Below are 24,508 nucleotides of genomic sequence, written 5' to 3' on the forward strand. Positions count from 1 at the left end.
TACCGGTATATATAATTTTTTTTTTTTTTTTTTTTTTTTTTTTTCTTTAAGAAATAGTAACGAGTTTGATACCTCAGGTAGGTAGGTAGGTGGATAGGGGATAGCCAAGGCGATATAGATGGGAGGCCGAGAAAGTTGATCGTTGAGAGAGCGAGAGCGAGAGCGTAGGTAGGGTATGAGAAAGGAGCTGCCGAGGAAGCTCTTACCACATGGCGATAGTTCTAGGTACACTTACCGGTACTTACAGACAGCTCTAGCTACCGGTACTATTGTGATGCGAGGAAGGGGGTATACGCAGGACGTCGTCGCTGTGTAATATCTTCTTTCTGATGGAGCGGTATTTCCGCTTGGAGGGATGGATGGGTTTGGTCGGTTGTTGTCCGTTGGGTATGAGATGGACTGCGGAGGGTTGGGTCTGGCTTGGTGTAGGGTAGGTAGTTCGCCCACCGCCCCCTCCCCCCCGTTTCCGTTGCATTTGACGGAGTGGAAGAGGCAGCTCGCTTACGGTGTATGCGCCTGTCCAGGAGCGCTCTATCGTCAACTTCGAACTAGACGGGAATGGGGGCATCAGCAAACGGGCTGCGGCGCTGTATTATTCGTGGGTTAAAGCGACGAGGGGCGCGGTCGGGCCGGATCCTTCCGGGTCGCGTCGCTATACCGGGATATTACTCTGCTTTGGAAGAGAGGTGACTGCATGGGCTTGGGATTGGATCCGTAGCATGCATTCAAATCCGCCGTATACGTACCTAGTATATTTTGTGAGTTGAGGGCAGGATAGACTGAGGAGTTTGTGGAGTCTGGGAAGTTTTTATACTGTTGGTAGGTAGGAAGGGATTGATGATTGATGATTAATCGATATACGGTACCGGTACCTAGACTGACGGCCCTCGTGGTAGCGTGAGGTTGTGAAACCCAAGGCCCGGCCTGACAGCTTGGAACAGTACTGAAGCGCGGGGTCCTGTGTGTCTGTCTGAGACACGGAACCAGGAACCAGGAACCAGGAGCCAGGGAAGTGACATGAGGGCTGAAGTGAAGTAAAGTGAAGTGCGTCGTGAGCAGTTTGATAGAAGCAGACGCCAGCTCGAGGCAATGGGGGTGCAGAGGAGATCGTGATGTCTGAATATGGACTCTTGGCAATAAACCAATAGACAAGGCCCGGCATCGAAAAGGAAAAAGTTAAAAAGAAAAAAAGAAAAGAAAAGAAAAAGTATGAGCCGGGAGGTTTCCACTTTACGCGAATCCGGGGCCGGGTATCAGCAGTCGCGTCTCCCGCGCTTCTCTTGCTTGCTTGCTCCTTGCTTCGGGAGCCCGCGTCGATGTTCTCACGAATCCATACCCAAACCCAGACCCAGACCCAGACCCATACCTATATATCCACATCGATACTTATGACAATGCAAACGGCGTCTCTAAAGCGACACGATCATTGGTGCCCGCTGCCGTCCGTTTGCTATTTTTGCTACTTACTACTGTATGCAAGATGCTTGAATGCTGGGTTTAGCTGGCCAGCGAATATTGACTTTGGACATTGCAGGGGGCTCAATACTTACCCGAGCATTATCTTGACATTTCCAAATTTTCTCCCACTTTCACACTTGGGATTTTGCTTTTTTCCTCACCTTTGGCTATCCTACACATGCGTAATACGATTTCCTGTGTCTCTAATTTGAAGCGCACAACGACCGGTGAAAGAAGAACTCGCTAATCTGTTTACAACCCCGCCGCCGATTAACTTTTAACTTTGGTCCCTCTAGTTCTCCGGCACGCTGTCTACCTATCCTACAATCTTCGTTCTGCCCGATCACCGAGAAGTTAATTGTTTGTTGGATGGAATGGTTGCCGGGTCAAAGCAAATACGCTTATCACTGGTTCCATCTCTGCTTTGACTGCACTTTGTCTGTCCAGCGTCATCAATAATTCCCCATCATCCACCTCTATCGTCCCCTCACTCTACAACCATCTACCTTCCCACCTACAGCCTATCCACAGCCGGAAAACGCTTTAAAATGGCTGCCCCTATGTCTGCGAATGCCATGAGAGCTCTCGAGCAAGTAAAGATGGTAGGGACTTCATTCGCGCCTGCCAGCATTCTAGCTGCTAACCGTATACCTTCCTCATGTAGGGCCTTTACATGCTTTATGGAGCCTCCTACTTCACCGAAGACGAATGGATCAAGATTGACGGCTTGATACATAAAGGCCAATATATCTTTACTAGCGGTCCGCCCAACAATATCAATATCCTCGACTCAAAGGACGAGCCTTTGCTATCGTTCGACGATACGACCGGGAGAGCAAACCAATCTTTCGATACGGCGAAGGAGGACTCTACAGTGGTTACGGAAAAGCCGCTAGACTCCCCCACCGAGTCGGATCTGACTGAGCCGGCAGAGACGCCTAATGATACTTCTGTCGAGGCCACCGAGGCTTCATCGGACGACGAACCTCCCAAGCCAGCGGACTCTGCTGTATTCGACTTTTCGCAATGGGACCCTCCTACCGAGGTCCAAGAAACAAAACCCGTCAATGTTGAAGAGCTTGAGAGCGAGCCTACCGAGATTCCTAAGCGAGAACCAGTTGCTATTCCTGCAGCAGGTGGGCTGGCCCTCGGATACACACAAGAACAACTAGACGAGCTGAAGGCTTTCAACGCAACCCTGACCAAAGCTGGCAAGAAGCAGAAGCCAGACTATGAAAAGGAGGATCCTGGCTCCTGTAACTCTGAATACGCGTCTACGGCGACCGATGAGCAAGAGACACGGATCAACTCATGGGCTGATGGTGTTAAAGCTCACGGACTGTCGCAAAATTCAAAGACTGCCACCCAACCAGGCCAGCCTGCCGACCAGTTCACCAAGGCCCAAGGCCGGGCACCTCGAGTCAATGACGAGGTCGTCCATCCGAACAATCCCAGTCCCAAATCCAAGCCACTTGGCCGCCGTATAGGCCCCGGCTCAACCAACAGCGGTAGCCATCTCAAGAAGTCTCCCGTGCCTACCGCCGAGTTCGGCAGCGTAGAGCGCAAGCTGAATGTTCCACCCGGCACCGTTCTTCTCGCTCACAGAGGCCAGGTCAAAACTAGTCAAATGAGACTAGAAATCCTGCCCGGCGATCAGATCGAGGTCTTTAGCCACGTTTCCGCCGTAACGCACTCGGGCCGAAACTTGCGGACTGGACAGAAGGGGCACTTCGCAGAGGACGTAGTCATGTCAAACCCTGTCGAAAAATCAAGCAATACCTGGGTCGAGCAGCGGCGGCTAAGTGCCCAGCAAAAGAGCCAAACGTTGAGCCTGAGCAGTGATATCCATTCACTGGATCGGATTGAAAACAACAATGCTGCCGAGTGGGACGAAGTTCCTATCACTCGTCGAACGAGACCCCATGTACCTGTCCAACCGAAGCAACCTGGTGGGCTGGGCGGGCTGGGAGCCAGTCGATTTGCGCCGCTGGTAGATGAGGCGAAGAGTGTGAGCTCCGGAAGCGAGCACACGGACATGGTCTCGAGAGATGAGGTTTCCAAGCTGGTTGATGATAAAGTACGTAGACTCTTGTTAGACGAGACCGCATGTGACTAACAGCGTGAAGATCGCGGAGATCAGAGCTCAGATGATGGCTCCCCAGAATGCCGTCGGTCACTCTCGCCCTTCTTACTATAAGAACAAGGTCGGAAAAGAGCCCCTGAAGCCAGTGATGCCCAAGACGCAGACATGCTGGTAAGCCCCCGGCCCCCTCTGCCCCATTCTTCTAGCCTCGGTCTTTTAGTTGATATATATATATATATGTGTGTGTATATATATATACACATAAATATATAACATGCTCACCAAATCAGGTTCTGGGGCACCCCAAACAGGACCTGCCGCTTCACCGCAGACGAGTGCCGTGACCTCCACAAATTCATCCCCGGCAGTGAACCCTTCTTCCCTAAGGGCACACCCTCCTGGGGCGCTCTCGCCGACTCCCTCGCGCCTCCAACTCAGGCTCAAATCCAAGCCCAGCTCTCCCCTACCTCCCCTTCATCCTTCACCCTCAACTCTCCTTCCACGCTATCCAAGGTTATCACTAACGGGAGCCCCACCGACGCCGATGAAAGCTTCTTCGATAGCTCTAGCAAAAGCAGCAAGTCGTGCTGGTACTGGGCTCACGGGTCCTGCGTCAACACCGCCGAGGATTGCAGGTACCAGCACGCCGAGACCCCCCACGGCGTCGCTTCTAACCCCTCGAAGTGGAGGAAAGGGTGGTCGCGGTTGGGCTCGCCATCTGTCGCGGCGGATGAGTTTGGACGCAGCGAGCGCGTGGATCAGGCTTGGCGCGTGACCGAAGTTCTCTCCGAAGACGGTGACGGTGATGGGAAGGGTGAGAGTGCCGAGAGGGCCGAGAGGGCCGAGAGGGCTGAGAGGGCTGAGGCTGCCAAAAGTGAGAATCTACCAGCAGCAGCAGCAGTGGTCGCGGAACCGGAACCGGAACCGGAGAAAGAAGCAAAGCCGAGCCTCCCACCCGTGGCCAGCGTGACGCCTACGAAGTGGCACCGGCCCTACGAATGTACGCGTGGCTACGGCGAGAGCGCGCAGAAGGAGGGCCACTTTGGCAAAGATGTGACCGCCCTCGAGACCCTCCCTCCACCGGGATGGGAGAAAACACTGCCGTCGCACATGCAGAGTCTGCTGGCCAAGGCCAATGCTTCTGGGGACTCCCCGTGGTAAGGTAGGCTGCTAGGCTAGGTGATTTTTTGGTTCCGTATCGCGCGTGTGTGGGTAAGGTTCTTGGAGAGGTGTTGTGAAGGTGTTTTTGGAGTTGTGTCGCAGGGATCCGAGGGAGAGAAGCTGTTTTTTTTCTCTTCTTCTATCTCTCTTCTCAGTACCAGATTGAGCGGGCGACGTCAGCGCTGTATTACGCTCGTTGCCGCAATGAGCCAGCCCGCCCGCCCGCTAGCCATCCAGTCAGTGTGTGGTGGTTTGTTCTGGTTTTTGGATGGATTTACTATTTTTATTTTTTTTTCTGCTTGCTTGCTTGCTTGCTTGCTTGCTTGTTTTGATTTTTCCCGACGCATGCTTTCCAAAGGTTGCTCTACGTCTGTGCTCCATCTTCCTCACTTTTTCTGCCCGATCTATTTCATCTCTGTGTGGAGAGAGAGAGAGAGAAGGGGAGGGGAGGAAGGGGAAGAAGCGAGGAGATTTTTTTTGAATTTTTTTTTTTGGAAAAAAAAAAAGATTTTTGAAAATATTCAGTCGAGAGTTTTGGTGCCTTTGTACAGGATGGCAGTGGGGAGGTAGGGAGGACAACGAAAGGAGAAAGGGAAAGGGAAAGGGAAAGGGAAAGAAAGTGGGGAGAAAATAAAACGCCCATTTTCTCTATCGATCTTTACAATACTTGGCTGGGAGGAGGAGCGTTGGTGGGAGACGAAGAAGAAGGAGGAGGAGAGAGGAGGGAGCATGTGGATGTGAATCTGAATGTGAATCTGAATGTGAATCTGAATGTGAATGTGGATGGACGGCATAGAGGAGAGGAACCTGGCAAAGCAGCAGAGACAAGATAATCCAGATATTACCGATATTAGTGAAAAAGAAAAAGGGACGGAGAGGAAGCAGGAGGTTTCTTCTAACGTGGACGGACGGACGAGCTGGCTAGCTAGTTAGTTGGTTATACCAGGGGCGTCGTCCTGTGTTAGTCATGTCGTCATGTCAGATAGATGATGAACTAAGGTAGCTTGAAGAGCTAGAGCAAGGGGAAGGGAAAGGGAGAGGGAGAGGGAAAGGGAAAGGGAAAGGGAAAGGGAAAGGGAAAGGGTAGATGTAGATGTTAAAAGGCCAAAAGGCAAAAAAAGTAAAAAAAGTAAAAAAATGCGAAAAAAAAAAAAAAAAAAGAACCAAAAAAAGCGGTATGGTTTTTTTTTTTTTTTTTTTTTTTAGGGTAGGTAGGTAGGTAGGTAGGTACTTGGATGGAGATATCAATATAGAGATAGAGATATAGGAATATACCTTATACATATATATATATATATGTATAAAATTGAATCAGGTTAGGTTAGGTTGGGTGAGGTTAAGTTAGGTTAGGTTAGGTTAGGTTAGGTTAGGTGAGGTTAGGTTAGGTTAGGTTAGGTTAGAAAGGGAAAGGAAACGGAAAAGTCTGGGGATGGGGATGGGAGATAAGAGATGAGTAAGATAAGAAAAAGATGGATAGACTGCCAGCGCGGTTTTGAATTGTGCGTTTGGTAAGAGGTTTTTTTTTTTTTTTTTTTTTTTTTTTTGTGGAGGATGGATGGAGGGCGGGGATGGGATAGGGATGGAATGAACGAAAAGGGTTTTTTTTTCCCCCTTTCGTTTTTTCTGTTTCTTTGGGCTTTGGTTTGGGATTCGGGGACTTTGGGGTTGATTAATATATATTTAAGGAATGGCCTTAAGTAAGGAGGAGAAGTAGTTGTTATATGTATAAAGGAGTAGGGGGAAGAAGAAGGGGGGGATGTTTCGCTATATATGTATTTTGTAATGATTATAATTTTTATTTATTTTTTATGTTTATTAGTCTTTGATATATTGATATATTGATATGCAGGACGGGTGGGATGAGGTGAGGTGAGATGGGGGGTTGGACGACGAGGGAATGAGGTGAGGGATGGGGGATGAGGGATGAGGGATGGGGGGTGGGAAGAGGGATAGGGGTGAGATGAGAATGGGATAGGATGGGATGGGATGAGATGATGGGGTTTAAAGCTAGAAAAAAAATAAAAGTAGCAAAAGGAACTGATTGGAAAGAAGAACGATGGAAGAGAAAGGGGAGGGGGATAATTAGAAAAGAAAGATTAGAAAAAGAACGATGGAAGAAAAGGGGGGGAAAAAAGGTTTAGAAAAAAAAAAGGAGTAAAAAAAAAAAGATTAGAAAAGAAAATATTGGAAAAAAAAACTATTACAAAAAAACTATTTAAAAGAAAACTATCAGAAAAAGAACGATGGAAAAAAAATTAGAAAAAAAAAATTAGAGAAAAAAAATCTAGAAAGAGAACGATGGAAGAAAAGGGGGGAGGGGAAAAACCATTTTCTCTATCGATCTATATACAATACTTGGCTAAAAGGAGGAGCGTAAGAGACGAAGAAAAAGAAGGAAGGAGGATATGGATATAGATATAGATATGGGTATAGATAGACGGAATAGAAGACTTGGCAAAGCAACAGAAACAGATATTATAAATATTATTCAAAAATAAAAAGAACGAAGAAGAAGCAGGATATTTTTCTAACGTGGACTAGCTAGCTAGCTACACCAAGGGCGTCCTGTGTTAATTACATCATATAATGAATTAAGTAGCTTGAGAAGCCCGGGCAAAGGCAAGGGAAAGGAAAAGGGAAGGGAAGATAAGGATCAAGATATAAATGAAAATATTAAAGGCAAAAAAAAAGCAAGATTTTTTTTTGAAGGTAGGTATATAAAAGCAAATATAGAAATAAAATAAAATAAAAAGGAAACGCTTTAAAGACGGGGACGGGATAAGTAAGATGAGAAGAAGGAAGATGGGAGATAGGATAAATAATAGCCAGCGAGCTTTTTAATTGTGGTTTAATAAGAAGTGCGTTGTTTTCTTATTATTTTTTCCTTTTTTTTTTTTTTTTTTTTTTTTTCTCGGAAGATAGACCAGGGTAAGAAGATAGAATGAACGAAAAGGTTTCCCCTTTCGTTTCTGTTTCTTTAGGCTCTGGGATTCTAAGATTTTTTTTTATTAAGTCCCTTAAGAAAGAGCCCTAGGTAAAAAAGGGAAGTGGTTGAGCTATATATATAATAAAAGGGGGATGTCTCGCTATATATATATATATATTGTTTTTTTTTTTTCATCTTTTTTTTTATTAATTATTAATAAATCCATATATGCAGGAGGCGATAAGATGAAAAATTGGAGGAGAGATGAGATTGAAGGATGAGGGTTAGGAAAAGGGATAAGGGTGAGATGGGATGGGATAAAATGATGGAGTTTAAAGCCTCCCCGTCGCTCCCCCCCCAAAAAAGGATTAGCAAAAGGAACTGGTTAAAGAGAAGAACGATAAAAGAAAAAGGGGGAAAGGAAACAATCAGAAAAGAAAGATTAGAAAAAGAACGATAGAAGAAAAGGGAAGGGGGGGAGGAGGGGGACGGGGGAGGGGTGGTGGGAGAGAGATTAGGGGGGGAAAAAAAAGAAAAAAAAAAAACTAGAGAAAAAATTAGAAAAAAAATTTAGAAAAAAAAAAATTTAGAAAAAAAAAATTTAGAAAAAAAAATTTAGAAAAAAAAATTTAGAAAAAAAAAAAATTGGAAAAAAAAAAAATTGGAAAAAGACAATTAGAAAAAACCAATTAGAAAAAAAAACATTCAGAAGAAAACAATTAGAAAAAAACAATTAGAAAAAAACAATTAGGAAAAACCAATCAGAAAAAAACAATCAGAAAAAAACAATCAGAAAAAAACAATCAGAAAAAAACAATCAGAAAAAAACAATCAGAAAAAAACAATCAGAAAAAAACAATCAGAAAAAAATAATCAGAAAAAAACAATTTGAAATAAGCAGTTAGAAAAAAACAATTAGAAAAAAAAGGATTATAAAAAGAACGATAGAAGAAAAGGAGAAGGGGGAAAAAGGATTAGAAATTAGGAGACAAGACCTACAGTATCTATCCTGTCCAATCCACCTTACCTACCTCTTCCTCTTCCCCTTCCTCATCCTCTTATCTTCACTCCTACCTAATACGGAAGGGAAGGGAACCAACTAACCACCTAACTACCTCGATGGGCGAAAAACGAAAAGCAAATAAATGTAAGGAAGTATTAATTGAATTTTGGAAAGTACCGCCGGTTTCAGTTTCGATTTCCGATATTTCGGCTTCTGGTGAATTAATTGACTGGACTGAAGGACTACGGAGTATAATAATGGGCGAGCGAGATCTTGATTGCTCATTTTTTATTTTATCTGATCGTTAGTCAATTGGGAGCTAGTGAATACACTGTTATATATATATATAACTGTGGGAATGAGGGGATCGGAGTTAAGGACTCGATCGGGGATAAGGTTGGCACGTGCACCCTTGGCATAGCAACCACCTATATGTAACTGCACCTCGCAGCTAGAATAGCTTCCTTCCTCCCTCAGACTTAATAACATTACGAATGCAACCACTTGCCATTCGTATCGAGTCTTACGTGTGCACCCTATTGTGTAACTAATATTGATCAGTAGTTAAATTCACACTTAATTATAAATGAGCTAAGTATAAAAAAGAAGAGGTAGTTTTTGCCCTTTTAAAGGTATTAATTACGCTATAAGCAACCGTTAGTTCTTAACAAGTCTAGCGGAAACCTAATACAATTAGCAATACTATTATTAGTTGTAGCGTCTATTACGCAATTACCGCCGCTAATATAGCGGATAATAGAAACAGAAACCCTCTCTCTCACGAATTCGAAGACCTCCCTCCCTCCCCTTTTCTTAAAGAAATCTATTCGGCTTTTAGCAGGTAGCTTCGAAGAGCTCGAATAGACTCTTCGAAGCAAATTCAAGGTCGACCGAGAGGTATAAGAAGCTAACGATTTCGACCCTTTTAATAAGATCAAATGGACTTAAGGTTGCGTTTATTCGTATATTATTCGAGCCCTCGATATATTCAAGGATGATTATCGCTACGCTATAAGTGACAATTTATAAGAGACATATTAGAGCTTCTTCGAAAGATAGTGTCGGTATATCCATATCGACCTTAGCTAGTAGTAGTAGTAGTAGTAGTAGTTGGGGAAGCTCACCCGTGAACCATGGTTCACGGGCCACTTGGCATGCCTCGCTTAGCATGTCAGCAGTCAAGGGACCCTCAACTTGACAAGTAAACCTATTAGCTAGCTAGTGCACGTGATTCCTTCTAATAGTATAAAAGGAATCAGCTCCCCTGAGCCTTAAGGAGCAGACAGAATTCAGATACCTTATCAACCGAGTGTTTTGCAATTGCAAGTACTTTGACGACCGTTACGACCTTACGAATATATATTCCCAATCGCTTGAAAGCAATCCAATACTAATCAGTAATTGAATTACTATTAAGTGATCAATCATAAAGAAGCTAAGACTCTATAACGAGGATACCTTTTATTACGATACTTCCTTCCTTTTATAACGGAAAAGCGATTCCGTACCAAGTCGCTTTTTATATTACCGATTTTCCTTATTCTTACGAAAGAGTGATTCCGAACTAAATCACTTTTATACAACCTTTAAAGCTATAAAGCCGCGCTTGCTACACACAGCAAACCCAACTAATACGATCGATCTACGTACGAGTAGACAATTACTATAGCCGATTAAGCAACTAAACCTTTAAATAAGAAATCCAGCCGACAAAGAACAATAAGGTATTATACCCTTCGAGTCTTATCACTACCTACGGAACCTTTAGTTATTCAGCTAAAAGGACTACTATACTTAAGACTCCTAAGCCTCTCGAAAGGACCAAACAATGAGATATCGAGCATCTTATTTGACTTAAACGAGCTATTATACGTAAGGCCCGATAATAAGATTACGGCTCGAGCAATAATAAAGGACTTCTTAGATGCGAAGTATAAAGGATTAAAAGATTACGACTTATAAAGCTTATTCCGGTACGCTTTCTCACGCTAAGATTAGACGAGTTTTACGATGACGAAGGATAATACGAAACGAAGCCTTAAGTTTACTACTCTTATTAGCTTCAAAGAACACTTGCTATTTAAAAGCGTATGGTGCCCCTTAAAGCAAAAGAGCTACGCTAATAAGATAGTCAAGCTTTTAAACGACGAGCAGTAACACTAATAGACCTTTTAAAAAATAAAAAAGCAATAAGCAACACTCTTAAGCCTCAATTCGAAGTGGACCGCCGAAAACCTTACGGACGACAAAGATAATACGCTTTAACTACTTTTACCACCTTTACGAAGTCCAAAAGGAAAGGAAAAGGAAGAAAGGAAAAAGATTCGAAAGTTACGCGAAGAGTTTGCGAAAGAAAAAAAAGATATAAAGCAAAATATAAAAGTAATAGCAAAGCAAATAGCAGAATTACGGACTTACGTTATATAATCTAACGAAAAGCTACGACGAAGTACTTTAACGTACTCAACGCTTTTAATCCATTAATCGCTACGCAATACGCTAATTATTTAAGAAGAGCTAAAATCACTTTAGCGGCTTTTAAACCCTTTTCTTAAAAGCTATACTTAGTTTTTTAAAAAGCTTAGGCTTAATAGCAATAATAATAAAAGTCTTGAGATCATCATCGGACTAAATAATACTCGAAGCTACGAAAGCTATACGCTAAAAAAGAACCCGCCAAAACCTAAAAGCATTTTAAATAAAATCAACTTTCATTAAAGATAGCGTATAGATTTCCGTGCTTAATCTTAATAACTCGAAAAGAGGATCTAGCACTTTCGGACGTACCGGCAAGCTATTTATATCTTTTAAAAAGCTACGTATTAATAAAAGAGAAATTAAAGGTATAGAAATCGCTAAAAGCAAGCTTAAAGATACGGATATTATTAAGCTAGAGCTTTAGCCGGTAACCCGAATAGCCTTAAAGATCTTAATGATAGCCGACGAAAAAGGAACGGAAGAGATTAGCAAAGAGATCGAGGCTACGGGTACGGAAAAGGTAAGAACGGCCTTCTTAAGCTATTAAAAGGATTCGGCAACGGACTTCTAAAGGACTTCGGATCCGGAAATGAGCTTCTTAAGGACCTTAAAAAGGTAAGACCTATAACCGGCAACTATATTAGTAATCTTTTACCGATCCGACCATTAGCTAAGCACGGCACGCTTGCGTACGGCACTTTAAGCGCCTTTAACGATGATAAAAACGATTTCCTTAAGCTAAAAGCAATAAACTTTCACTTAAAAGCGAAGGAATTAGCTTTGTTCGCGCGAAGCTTTCTTAAAAAGCTAAAGTATTTAAGACTCGACGACGATTTTAAAACTTAATTAAGGATTTTTGCTAATTAAGTAAGTCGATACGATTTGACTTCCGACGATTATTTAGCGGCGTTCTTAATTATGCTTACGAAAGAAGCTATAACTTTTTATTACAATCATATGATCAAGGCCAAGCTTCTTACGTTTAAAGCAAACGCTATTGCGGTAAAAGACCATTTCGAGATTAACTATCGGCGGCAAGCAAAATACGATCGTTAAAAAGAAATTTCGCTAAATTTAGTCAAGAAAGAGAATGCAAAGATTTCGCTTAGCGAGTGCTTTAAAAAGCTCGCTAAAAAGCTTAAAGGCATTTAAAGCTTCTTACGACCAAGTTTAAAAGATAATCGAAGTTTTGCTAATAAGCTGTATTTAGCTTATAAAAACGTATTAAAGACTACGATTATACGAATAAATCTTGCTTTTACTTCTACCGCAGCAATTGCTAATATTCGTCGAGCAATTGCTTTTACAACTAAAACCTTTCGACCTTTCGTTAAAGCTAAAGCTTACGCGAGCTTTAGCGAGCTACACGATTACACTTGCTTTTATAACACTTTAAAAGCTGACTCCGATTTAAACGAAAAATACAAATGCTTTATTTAAAACCGCTAATACTTCGAAAATAAGAAAGCTGCTAAAGCTATTAAAAGTAAGAAAAAGTGTTTTGTTTGCAAAAAGCCAAGTTGCTAAAGCATTAACCATACCTTCGACGAAAGAAAGGCATCCGTCGCTAAGTTTTAAGCTTTTAAAGACGTAAAAAGAGTAACGAAAAGCAAATTCTCTTAATACGTAGCATCGATTAAAAGCGTGCCATTTGTATTTACGAAAGAATTCGATTAGTTTATCGCAAGCTTATTAAACGAGCCGCTCGAATCGAGCAATTACGCTAATATATCGAAAGGTTTTGTAATTATCTACGGCACTTTTAACGATGACAAAGTATATAAACAGCTGGAAATTTAAACGGCATTCCACGCCTTTATTAGCTAAATCGAGACTTAAAACGTACCCGCGAGCAAAGCAAAGACCTATATGACCTTTAAGTACTTTAAAAACGTATTTATAAGCCTTATAATTAATAGCGGAGCAGCTAATTTCTTTATCGCTAGCTTGCTTTAGCTACGAGCACTTTAAAAGAAGTACTTCGAAGTCTAATTAAATATATCTCGAGCAAAAAAGAAATCCGTTAAATACGATATCGGCTTTACTACTTTTATTAAAGCAATTACCTTGGATACTCTTTTAAGTCAAGTAGAGTTCTACGTTATAAAAAGCGACGTACCCTTTTTATTCTTATTAGCTAATATAAACAAGCACAAAGTAATCTTAAATAACTTGCGGAACGTATTAGTTTAAAAGAAAAAGGAAATATTAATAATAAAGATATTTAAGTACGTATAGATGCTATTAAGTAAAAAATACGCTACTACTTATTATAATACCGAAAGCGAGACCGTCTACTGCTACTTTACGAAAGAATAATTAAAGACCATTTATAAGCGTTTTGGCTACCCTTTAGCAAATCGATTTGCTGCTGTTTTTAAAAGGGCCGGGTACGAATTTAAGCGAGATTTGCTTTATAATATTTAAAAGTTTTGCTATTATTGCTAAGTATTCGAACGCTTTCCGAAAAAGTTTAGTATTAGACTTAAAGACGATACTGATTTTAATAATACGGTATACGTAAACGTAATGCACCTTAACGGCAAAAACGTATTACACGTCGTTTGCGATTCTATTAATTTTTAAGCCGCTACTTTCTTTAAAAGCATATCCGCATAGCACTTACTTAAAAGATTCAATCGATATTAAGTCAATACTTACGTCGGACCCTTTATAAACGTAATGCACGATCCCGGAATCAACTTTAATTTAATAACGTTTCGAAGCTACTTTAAAAGTATTAGCAGCACTTTAAAGCAAATGCTTATAAAAGCTTATTATAGCGTCGAGCTAATAAAACGCTACTACGTCTTTGTGCGACGCGCTTTTAAGATCGTTATAAAAAAGCTTTCAAAAGCTTTAAAAAAGGACCGGCTTCAAATAGCTATTAAAGCTATTAACGATATAGCTGGATTTAATAGCTTGGTTCTTATACTCTTCGTTTTTAAAACCTTATCGAAGCTAACGAAGCAAGATCGATTTGCCGCGTTTACTTAAGAGCGTGCTGCTGCTATCAACAAAGCTATAAAAGAAATACGAAAATGCTACGCTGCGAAGCAAATTAAAGACGCGCTTAAAAGAAGGAATGGCCTAATTACGAAGCATATTCTAGACTTCTTTATTAACTTACGAGTGCTCGTATAACGGGAAAACTAAAGGTAAAAAAGCCTTTTTCAGCTGCTTAGCAAGCAAAGGTATACGTGCATAATAGCTTATCCGAGGCTTACGGAATTCAAGTTAACCTTAATAAAACCTTATTACTTTAAAGTTGAAAAGCTGCTAGAGGAGTTGCAAATACTTAAAGCAAAAATAAAAAAAGAAATAGAAAAAGAAGTAAAAGATAATTAAAGCGAAAGCGAAAAAGAGCTAGAAATACGAAATTCGCTTAAACTTTAATATTCGCTTAATCTATCGAAGTCGCTTAATCTAAAAAGCTCGCTAAGACTAACAAACAGCCCTTTTAACCTTTAATTTGCTAATCTTTAAAAGTCAATAATACTAATAATCTAAATACTTTATTAAAAGTACGATTTTAATATCACGATCGTGCTCGACGAAAAGGAAAGCGATTCTTACGTTTTATTTATTAAAGACTCCGAAGTATTAATTATCGATAAAGAACGCCGAGACTATAAGCTTTTAACTAAGCTACGAGCCGAAGGAATCATTAAGAGCCCCGAAGCATTATTTCAAGAGTCTAAAGCAAAAGAATTAGCTAGATTGATAGCTTAAAGCATCTTTTAAGTGATCTCGAGCACCGACCTACGCGTTAAAAGCGCTAAGATTTTCGGATTTAAGTTTATTAATAAGATTAAAAGCAAAAGAATACTTACGCTATACGAAAAGTTTCGTATAATAATCTAAGCTTTTTAAAATAAAAGCAAAACGAAAGTACTCACCGAATCACTTACGATGCAGCGAGCGGACCAAAGATTTTATTATACTTTAACTCTTTTTTTAATAAAAGACTACGAATATTAAGTTTATAGCAAGGATATCATTTAAGCTTATACTTAATCAAGCACGAAGCTTATCCGAATAATCGTCGTGCGACCACTTAAAGAGATCACTTATCGATTTCCTTTCGGCACTTTATTCTTTATAACTAGCCCTTTATATAAGATCTTCGAAGCAAGAACGCATTAATATAAGCGTTTTTCAAAGCATTTCACGGACAACTTCGAGATAAAGCAATCGAGCTTTAATTTTTGCTTTTTTATATTAATTAATAAAAATCAGCTAAGAATAGCTGCTTTACAAACGGATAATGTTTTTATAATCGTTAATCCAGCTATAAAGGCAAAAGAAAAAAAAGAGCTAGTTAAATTTAAGTTAAAAAGCAAAGAAATAAAGACCTTTATATACGCCGAGCTAATGATTTTCAATAAATGCAAGTTATCTTTGGATAAAAAAAGGTTCGGATTATTAATTAAGCAAAAGGGGCAAGGTAAAAGGCTTGCAGTGATCAAGCTCGATTTAACTATACGAGTTAAAAAGTACTTAAAGCAACGTGCTCGAAAAGCGTATTTAGCTATTATTTGCTACTTAAAAGCATCTTGCGCTTTATCGATAACCGCTTAGCATTAAGAATCGAAGGACGAGGATTATAAAGCCCTTAATAAAGTAATTTAATAGCTAATCGATTACTTAACTCAAAGGATCTATTACGTGCTCTTAGATTTAAAAACTGCGAAGCTTTTTATATTCGTAGACGAAGCGTTTGCTAATAACGCTGACCTTAGCTCTTAAATCGGTTTCGTAGCTATCCTTAGCAATAAAGCTTACGTAAATAAAAACGAATTTATTTTAACGAGTAATATCTTATATTAAGTGTTATAAAAGTGCAAGAGGGTGATAAAAGCAGTATTAGCTTTTAAGCTATACGCGATATCTTTAAGTATCGATATAGCTATTGCTATATCGATTACTTTTGCTTAAATTACGGCTTAACTAAGAATCCTTAACTTTTTTATAATCGTATGCATTAACTTTTACTCGCTTTACGAGTGCATAATAAAACTAAAGACTATTAAAAAGAAGCGCTTAATAATCGATATTATAGCTATTCGAGAGTTATACGAAAGGCGAAAGCTTTTTAAAGTACGCTAAATCGAAAGCAAATCTAACCTTGCTAACGCTATAATTAAAATCGGGGCTAATATCTTTTTGCAAAAGCTAGTTTTAACTAATACTTTAAAAGTGCAAGTCGATAGATAAGTGGAAAAGCCGCTATAAAAGAAAAAAGGAGATTGTTTTTTTTTTTTTTATTTAATTACCTTCTTTCCTTTTTCGATCGATATAATAATTAGCAAAGCACTGTTTGCCAAAAAAAGAGTTACCGGTATCGGTATATCTATATCGACCTTAGCTAATAATAGTAGTAGTAGTAATAGTTGAGGAAGCTTACCCGTGAACTATAGTTTACGGGCTACTTGGCATGCTTCGCTTAGCATATTAGCAGTTAAAGGACCCTTAACTTAACAAGTAAACCTATTAGCTAGCTAGTGCACGTGATTCCTTTTAATAGTATAAAAGGAATTAGCTCCTTTAAGCTTTAAGGAGCAGACAGAATTCAAATATTTTATTAACCGAGTGTTTTGCAATTGCAAGTACTTTAACGATCGTTACGACCTTACGAATATATATTCTTAATCGCTTAAAAGCAATCTAATAAATAAATTAAACTATTATTTAAGCTAAATTATATTATAATTTTAAGATACTTATATAATTACTTTTTCGTTTATTACGTATAAATAAAAGATTTAAAAAGTAATGTAAGCTATGCTTTAGCTTTTGCTGAACTACTTTATAGATCGACATTTCTCGTATTTTTATTTTATAAAAAAGCAAAACGAGAAAAGCGACTTAGTTTAATAATATATAAACTTGCCGTTAAACTTTTACTTTTACTTTTACTTTTTATACCTTTTATATCGATACAACTTATACGACCCTTTCTTTTATCGATACACTTTTAATTGTATCGACCTCTACCTTCGAATAATATATAATTCGATATACTATTCGATAAGCAACCTTATTAATAGCAAAGATAATAAGAGTTTACCTTTGACTTTCGATTACCTTTTGACCTTCGATTATAACTCTTATTATTAATTTATTCGATCTTGTTTCGACCTTTACTCAATCCACTAGTTTATAAATAACCTTACGTACTATTTATTTTTAAAGCAAGTAGAAGAAGTAAAAGCGGAAATGATAATAATAAAAGCAATTATACGGATGACTTTTATCGTAAAGACAATTATAAAAAAGGTAGAAGAAGAGGTGGAGGAAGAGGTAGAAGAGGTGGAAGAGAAAGCGGCGGAAAAGGTGAAGGAAGAGGCGGAAGTAGTAATAAAAAAGACCTTGACCAATCAGCTAAAAGAGGCTAAAGATCAAGCCTAGCGCAGCTGATTAGCGGACTTAATAAGATGTATAGATATAAAAAAGAGTTTAAATATAATAAAAGAATATAAAATATACTTTTCGTAAAGCTAAAGAAGTTTTATAGCTTATACGAAATATGCGATATCTTTTTTACTTTATACTTTAAAGCTTTTTTTATTATGCTTATCGGAGCAGCAAACGCTTATTATATCAATTAAATAGCTAATAAAAACTATACTTTCGAAGCTATGATACACCTTATAGCTTAATACTTCGAAATCGATAAAAACCGAAAGCATTATATAAGCTTATAAAGAATTATTATATTCGCTAATATTATTATAAATAAAAAGAATATCGAGAAGATTCGATTAGAATGCTTAAAGATTACGATAAAGCTTTTAAAAAGCTATTAGCAAGGCCTTATACTTAAATACTAGACCGATAACGTATTGCGCGATTAACTTATTAGCGCTTGCAATAAAGTCGAAGAATGCAAACTAGCAATATTTAATCTAGTTAATATATACGAAAGAGTTGCTATTTAATTATATGGTGACAGAGGGCGTATACCTAGATAGGTGGAGCAGATCAAGGTCTAAGAGATGGCGATAGAAGTGTCTGGTATATTCAGGGGAGCACGGGAGCAACTGTAGATATGTACATGTGGTACGTGGCCTCTAAGGAGCTTGGCAGGCACGTGCAAAAGAGCACGTGCTAGGCCACGTGAGGAGCACGTGAGGCAAGGACCACACTATGCAACACACCCCCCAGTTGCGAAGCGACTGCTCAACTGACAAAAGGCTCGCCTAAAGAAAGAAGGAAAAAACAAACGAAAAAACCTAAAGAAAATCTAGCCAAAAGATGAACGGAGCTTATAAGCTCCTAGACAAAGGGCAAACGAAATAAGAGCACGCCAGCGCTAGTAAGCTGCAACGAGCATCTTCTAAAGTGGCAGCAGCCAATAGTCCTTAAGGCAAGGTGCAAGGTAGGTCCGCTTGCCGTCGCAAAGACTCGCCAACTTAAACCTCCACCCCCTAAGAGCGACTCAAATATACAAATAACTTGTAGTTAAGGCAGGCGTCCCAATTCCTCATACTACACCTCCCCTTCGCAAGCTCTACACGGTTTCCAAGCTTCAATAAGCCTCCAGCAGCGCTAAGGCTACGGCCCAATTCACTCTTCCGGCGTGCGCGAGCGGTTCCAACATCCCTTATAGACCTGCTCCTAGGTGGCCTTTCCTAAGCAGCTACACTTCCAGGGTATTTGGACCTGCCCTCGCTAGTAGAAGCTCCATTCTCCTTCTATAAGAGCTCCAAGCTCGCCTTCAGCTTTTCGTAGCTAAGCATAGAGAATCGCTCTTTAATAGCTTGAAGCTTTGGCTCCGACACTGTGAGATTCCTAAGGTTTTGACCAGTAGAAGCAAGCCTCAATAGGTCGCAAAAAGAAGGCTGCCAAGAGTGAGTACGCATGCAAGGGCAAACCTTTCCTTTTAAGAGCTCGTTGAGTGTGGCGAACACACCCTTACGAGCTCCTCTTTGCTGTAAATGCCCTTTAAACATCTTTGCGTAGTCTCTCAAGCTCTTCAACTTAGAAGCTTCCCTTATACTGATAGCGTCGACCACAAGACCTAAGTGTCGACTGCCTTAAGCAAGGTCCAACCTTTAAGCAATTACTCTTAAGAAATCCTTTATAGCAAGAGAACCGACAATATCTTGCAATTCGAGCTCTAAAGCGACAGCTTTAAAGTGCACGAGCTCTCAATTTCGAATCTATTGCTAAGGTTCAATAGTCTCCGCAGCTCTTTCGTTAAGTATTCGACGGTACTCGTCTCGCACATGCTCCCTCGTCGATTCGTCGTCTTTCGCGTACTGGTCCCGTAAAGACCTCACTAGCGTTTGGAATGAAAACTCCTCTTCTTTAATCAGACGAGTCTTATAAGGTTGCAGCAGCTCCTTTAGGACCGTCTGATTCACCCACTCCAGCATGTACTGGTATTTGGAGTTCAAGGCGCTCTAGCGCGCCTCTTTCCTAGAATATTCTCTCGACCGATATGCAAACTCCTCCTTGACGTCCTGGAAACTCGCACCCCCTAGCATTAGGCGGTCTCTACGAGTAGCCAGAGGCGCCTCCTCTTATTCCTTTATAAGATTATCCTTCCGCTCGTTCTCTCTGACGATCAGGTCGTCAATCGTAAGTGGTGCCGGCGGTTTTAAAGAAAGGATGTGAAGCTGAGTTTCCTTCGAATAAGGGTCTGCAAGCTTCCAAACGCCTTTCATCATCGCAACGGCCTTGTAATCGATAAACTAATCGACTTATAACGCTCGGTCCGTAAAGTGTTAGGCGCTTTGAAGTGACATGTCGTAGAATAGCTCGAAGTAGAGTGTAAAATAAAGTAAAAAATGAGGTTTGAAAAGCTCTTACTAGACGCTCCGAGCGTTAGAAAAGAGAACAACTTCTACCGACCGAAAAGAAAGAAGACGATAATCCTGCAACCATCGAGGCAGTCTGTACCGTATTAATGATAATTAAAAGGAGCTCGTAGAAGCGTGTAGCTCTTAACTATAGTGACAGAGGGCGTATACTTAAGTAGGTGGAGCAGATCAAGGTCTAAAAGATAGCGATAAAAGTGTCTGGTATATTCAAGGGAGCACGGGAGCAATTGTAGATATGTACATGTGGTACGTGGCCTCTAAGGAGCTTGGCAGGCACGTGCAAGGGAGCACGTGCTAGGCCACGTGAGGAGCACGTGAGGCAAGGACCACACTGTGCAACAAATTACGATTAGCAATCGGTACTATTTAAAAAGAGCGCTAAGTACTCGAATATATAGCTCCTTTTATTATGTATTATGCTTTTAACGATTATAATTGCGATACTAATTGCAATTACGAGACTTATTATACCGATCGAAACTATAAAAGATCAAGTAAAAGCTATAACCGTAGCTTAAGAGGCTATAATCGCGATAGTAAAAGCAAAAGTAAGAATAAAGGTTTTGCACGTAAAAAAAAAAATAAAAGCTTTCGCGAAAGTAAAAAACTTAAAGTATGCTTTATTTGCGGCAAGCCCGATTGCTAATTTATAAAACACTCTTTCGAAAAGCGAAAACGCTTTTATAACGAGTATAAGAAAAGCGCTATATATTATATTACTTAACTAATAACCTTAGCTTATTTCGCAAGCTTTTTAACAAATTACGAAGGAGTAAAGGGTATTTTAAACGAAGAAAATTATTAAGATTAAATAATATACGCTATTAAAAACTATTAATATAACGAATACGATTACGGTGACCGCAATTACTTTATTTAAACCTTTTTTATTAAAGTTAAAAAAGTGATAGGCGCCGAGATTATTGCAATTTTATAAAAACGCTTAGCTTATTACGCTTTTATTATTTTAAACGCTATGAACCTTTTAATTAAAAAAGATAAAACCGTTTTATTAAAGACTTATATTTTATACTTTCGGTATTTAGCTTATCGATTTTAAAGCTTCCTTTTCGATTCGAGAGCTGCAAGTAAGTCTTTTATAAAAGAAGCATAAGTAAGAGCTTTTTAGCATTACTTGCTTAAATTACAAATGATTATTATTTACGGAAGTATTATTAGCTTCGGCGAGACCTCGGCTATTATTAAAAGAACCGTAAAAGTATAAATATTAATTAGCAAGATTGTTTTTTATATAATTAATATTAATACTTTTTTTTTAATCTATTTAAAAGATATAAATTCTTTTAGCGTGTATTTTAATAATTTAAGAAACTTGCTTATGCAAGGCTATAATAGCGTACTAGTTATTAGAAAATAAAGCTATTTATTCTTATTGCTTAATTAATAAGAAACTATTATATGCTACTTTACCGAAAGAGAATTGCGTTAAATTCATCGCCGCTAAGGACACCCTTTAGTATAGCGTTTTACTATTACTTTTAAAGTTGCAAGTAAAGAGTTTAAAACCGATATCTTCGAAAAGATTATTAAATATTATACGCAATATTAATTATATAAGCAAGCTTTTCGTAGATTTAAAATCTTTTTAAAAGATAAGTATAAATTCAATTATTCGATTATTATTGATATTATATATATTAACGAAGACCTCGTATTATATATTATAGATTTAATTATAAGCTACGGTTTTAAAAGATTTCTTAAGTATCGATATATCTATATCGACTTTAGCTAATAATAGTAGTAATAGTAGTAGTTAAAGAAGCTTATCCGTGAACCATGGTTTACGGGCCACTTGGCATGCCTCGCTTAGCATATTAGCAGTTAAGGGACCCCCAACTTGACAAGTAAACCTATTAGCTAGCTAGTGCACGTAATTCCTTTTAATAATATAAAAGAAATCAGCTCTTTTAAGTCTTAAAGAGCAGACAGAATTCAAATACTTTATTAATCGAGTGTTTTGCAATTGCAAGTACTTTGACGACCGTTACGACCTTACGAATATATATTTTTAATCGCTTAAAAGCAATCTAATACTGATTAATAATTGAATTACTATTAAGTAATCAATTATAAAAAAGCTAAGACTTTATAGCGAAAATACTTTTTATTACGATACCTTCTTTTTTTTATAACGGAAGAGCGATTCCGTATTAAATCGCTTTTTATACTATTGATTTTCCTTATTTTTACGGAAAAGTGATTCCGAACCAAATCACTTTTATATAACCTTTAAAGCTATAAAGCCGCGCTTGCTATATATAGCAAACTTAATTAATATAATCGATTTACGTACGAGCAGACAATTATTATAGCCGATTAAGCAACTAGACTTTTAAGTAAAGAATCTAGCCGATAAAAAGCAATAAGGTATTATACCTTTCGAGTCTTATTATTACTTACGGAACCTTTAGCTATTTAGCTAAAAAGACTATTATACTTAAGACTTTTAAGCTTTTCGAAAAGACTAAACGATAAGATATCGAGCATCTTATTTGACTTAAACGAGTTATTATACGCAAGGCTCGATAATAAGATTACGGCCCGAGCAATAATAAAAGACTTCTTAGATGCGAAGTATAAAGGATTAAAAGATTACGACTTATAAAGCTTATTCCGGTACGCTTTCTTACGTTAAGATTAAACGAGTTTTACGATAACGGAAGATAATATAAGACGAAGCTTTAAGTTTACTACTTTTATTAGCTTTAAAGAATACTTGCTATTTAAAAGCGTATAATGCCCTTTAAAGCAAAGAAGCTACGCTAATAAAATGGTCAAGCTCTTAAACGACGAGCAGCAATACTAATAGACCTTTTAAAAAATAAAAAAGCAATAAGCAATACTCTTAAGCTTCGATTCGAAATAGATCGCCGAAAACTTTACGAACGACGAAAATAATACGCTTTAATTACTTTTACTACCTTTACGAAGTTTAAAAAGAAAAGAAAAAGAAAAAAGAAAAGAGATTCGAAAGTTACGCGAAGAGTTCGCGAAAAAAAAAAAAAATATAAAGCAAAATATAAAAGTGATAGCAAAGCAAATAACAGAATTACGGACTTACGCTATACAATTTAACGAAAGGCTACGACGAAGCACTTTAACGTATTTAACGCTTTTAATCTATTAATCGTTACGCAATACGCTAATTATCTAAGAAGAGCCAAAATCATTTTAACGGCTTTTAAACCCTTTTTTTAAAAGCTATACTTAGTTTTCTAAAAAGCTTAAGCTTAATAGCAATAATAATAAAGGTCTTAAGATTATTATCGAATTAAACAATACTCGAAGCTACGAAAGCTATACGCTAAAAAAAGATTCGCTAAAACCTAAGAGCATTCCGAACAAAATCAATTCTTATTAAAGATAGCGTGCAGATTTCCGTGCTTAACCTTAGTAATTCGAAAAAAGGATCTAGCACTTTCGGACGTACCGGCAAGCTATTTATATCTTTTAAAAAGCTACGTATTAATAAAAGAAAAACTAAAAGTATAAGAATCGCTAAAAGCAAGCTTAAAGATACGGATATTATTAAGCTAAAGCCTTAGCCGGTGACTCGAATAGCTTTAAAGATCTTAACGATAGCCGACGAAAAAAGAACGAAAGAGATTAGCAAAGAGATCGAAGCTACGGGTACGGAAAAGGTAGAAACGGCTTTTCCGAGCTATTAAAAGGATTCGGCAACGGACTTTTAAAAGACCTCGGATCCGGAAATAAGCCTCTTAAAGACTTTAAAAAAGTAAAACTTACAATTAGCAATTATATTAGTAATCTTTTATCGATCCGATTATTAGCTAAGCACGGCACGCTTGCGTACAGCACTTTAAGCGCTTTTAACGATAATAAAGACGATTTCCTTAAGTTAAAAGCAATAAACCTTTATTTAAAAGCAAAGGAATTAACTTTATTCGCGCGAAGCTTTTTTAAAAAGCTAAAGTATTTAAGACCCGACGACGACTTTAAAACTTAATTAAAGATTTTTGCTAATTAAGCAAGTCGATACGGTTTAACCTTCGACGACTACTTAACAGCGTTTTTAATTATGCTTACGAAAGAAGCTATAACTTTTTATTATAATTATATAATTAAAGCTAAGCTTTTTACGTTTAAAGCAAACGCTATTGCGATAAAAGACTACTTCGAGATTGATTACCGGCGGCAAGCAAAATACAATCGCTAAAAGGAAATTTCGCTAAATTTAATTAAGAAAAAGAATGCAAAAACTTCGCTTAACGAATGCTTTAAAAAGCTCGCTAAAGAGCTTAAAAGCATTTAAAGCTCTTTACGATTAAGTTTAAAAGATAATCGAAGTCTTGCTAATAAGTTGTATTTAGCTTATAAAAACGTGCTAAAGATTACGATTGCACGAATGAATCTTGCTTTTACTTTTATTACGGCAATTGCTAATATTCGTTAAGCAATTGCTTTTGCAATTAAGACTTTTCGACCTCTCGTTAAAGCTAAAGCTTACGCGAGCTTTAGCGAGCTATACGATCACACTTGCTTTTATAACACTTTAAAAGCTAACTCCGATTTAAACGAAGAATACG

At 38.5% G+C, this 24,508-nt stretch overlaps 1 protein-coding gene across 1 annotated transcript; it reads left to right on the plus strand.

Moving 5' to 3' along the window:
* Positions 1 to 2,006: 2,006 nt before the first annotated feature.
* L3040_006258 (uncharacterized protein) lies at positions 2,007 to 4,702 on the plus strand (the record flags this gene model as incomplete). The annotated part of the gene is made up of 4 exons (XM_007295672.2): positions 2,007 to 2,060; positions 2,123 to 3,535; positions 3,585 to 3,712; positions 3,832 to 4,702. The coding sequence occupies 4 exons, from the start codon at positions 2,007 to 2,009 to the stop codon at positions 4,700 to 4,702; spliced, it is 2,466 nt and encodes an 821-aa protein (XP_007295734.2).
* Between the last annotated feature and the right edge of the window lie 19,806 nt (positions 4,703 to 24,508).

The sequence above is a fragment of the Drepanopeziza brunnea genome (assembly GCF_022702325.1).
Source record: "Drepanopeziza brunnea f. sp. 'multigermtubi' strain 214-2 chromosome Unknown ctg10, whole genome shotgun sequence".
NCBI classification, from domain to species: domain Eukaryota; kingdom Fungi; phylum Ascomycota; class Leotiomycetes; order Helotiales; family Drepanopezizaceae; genus Drepanopeziza; species Drepanopeziza brunnea.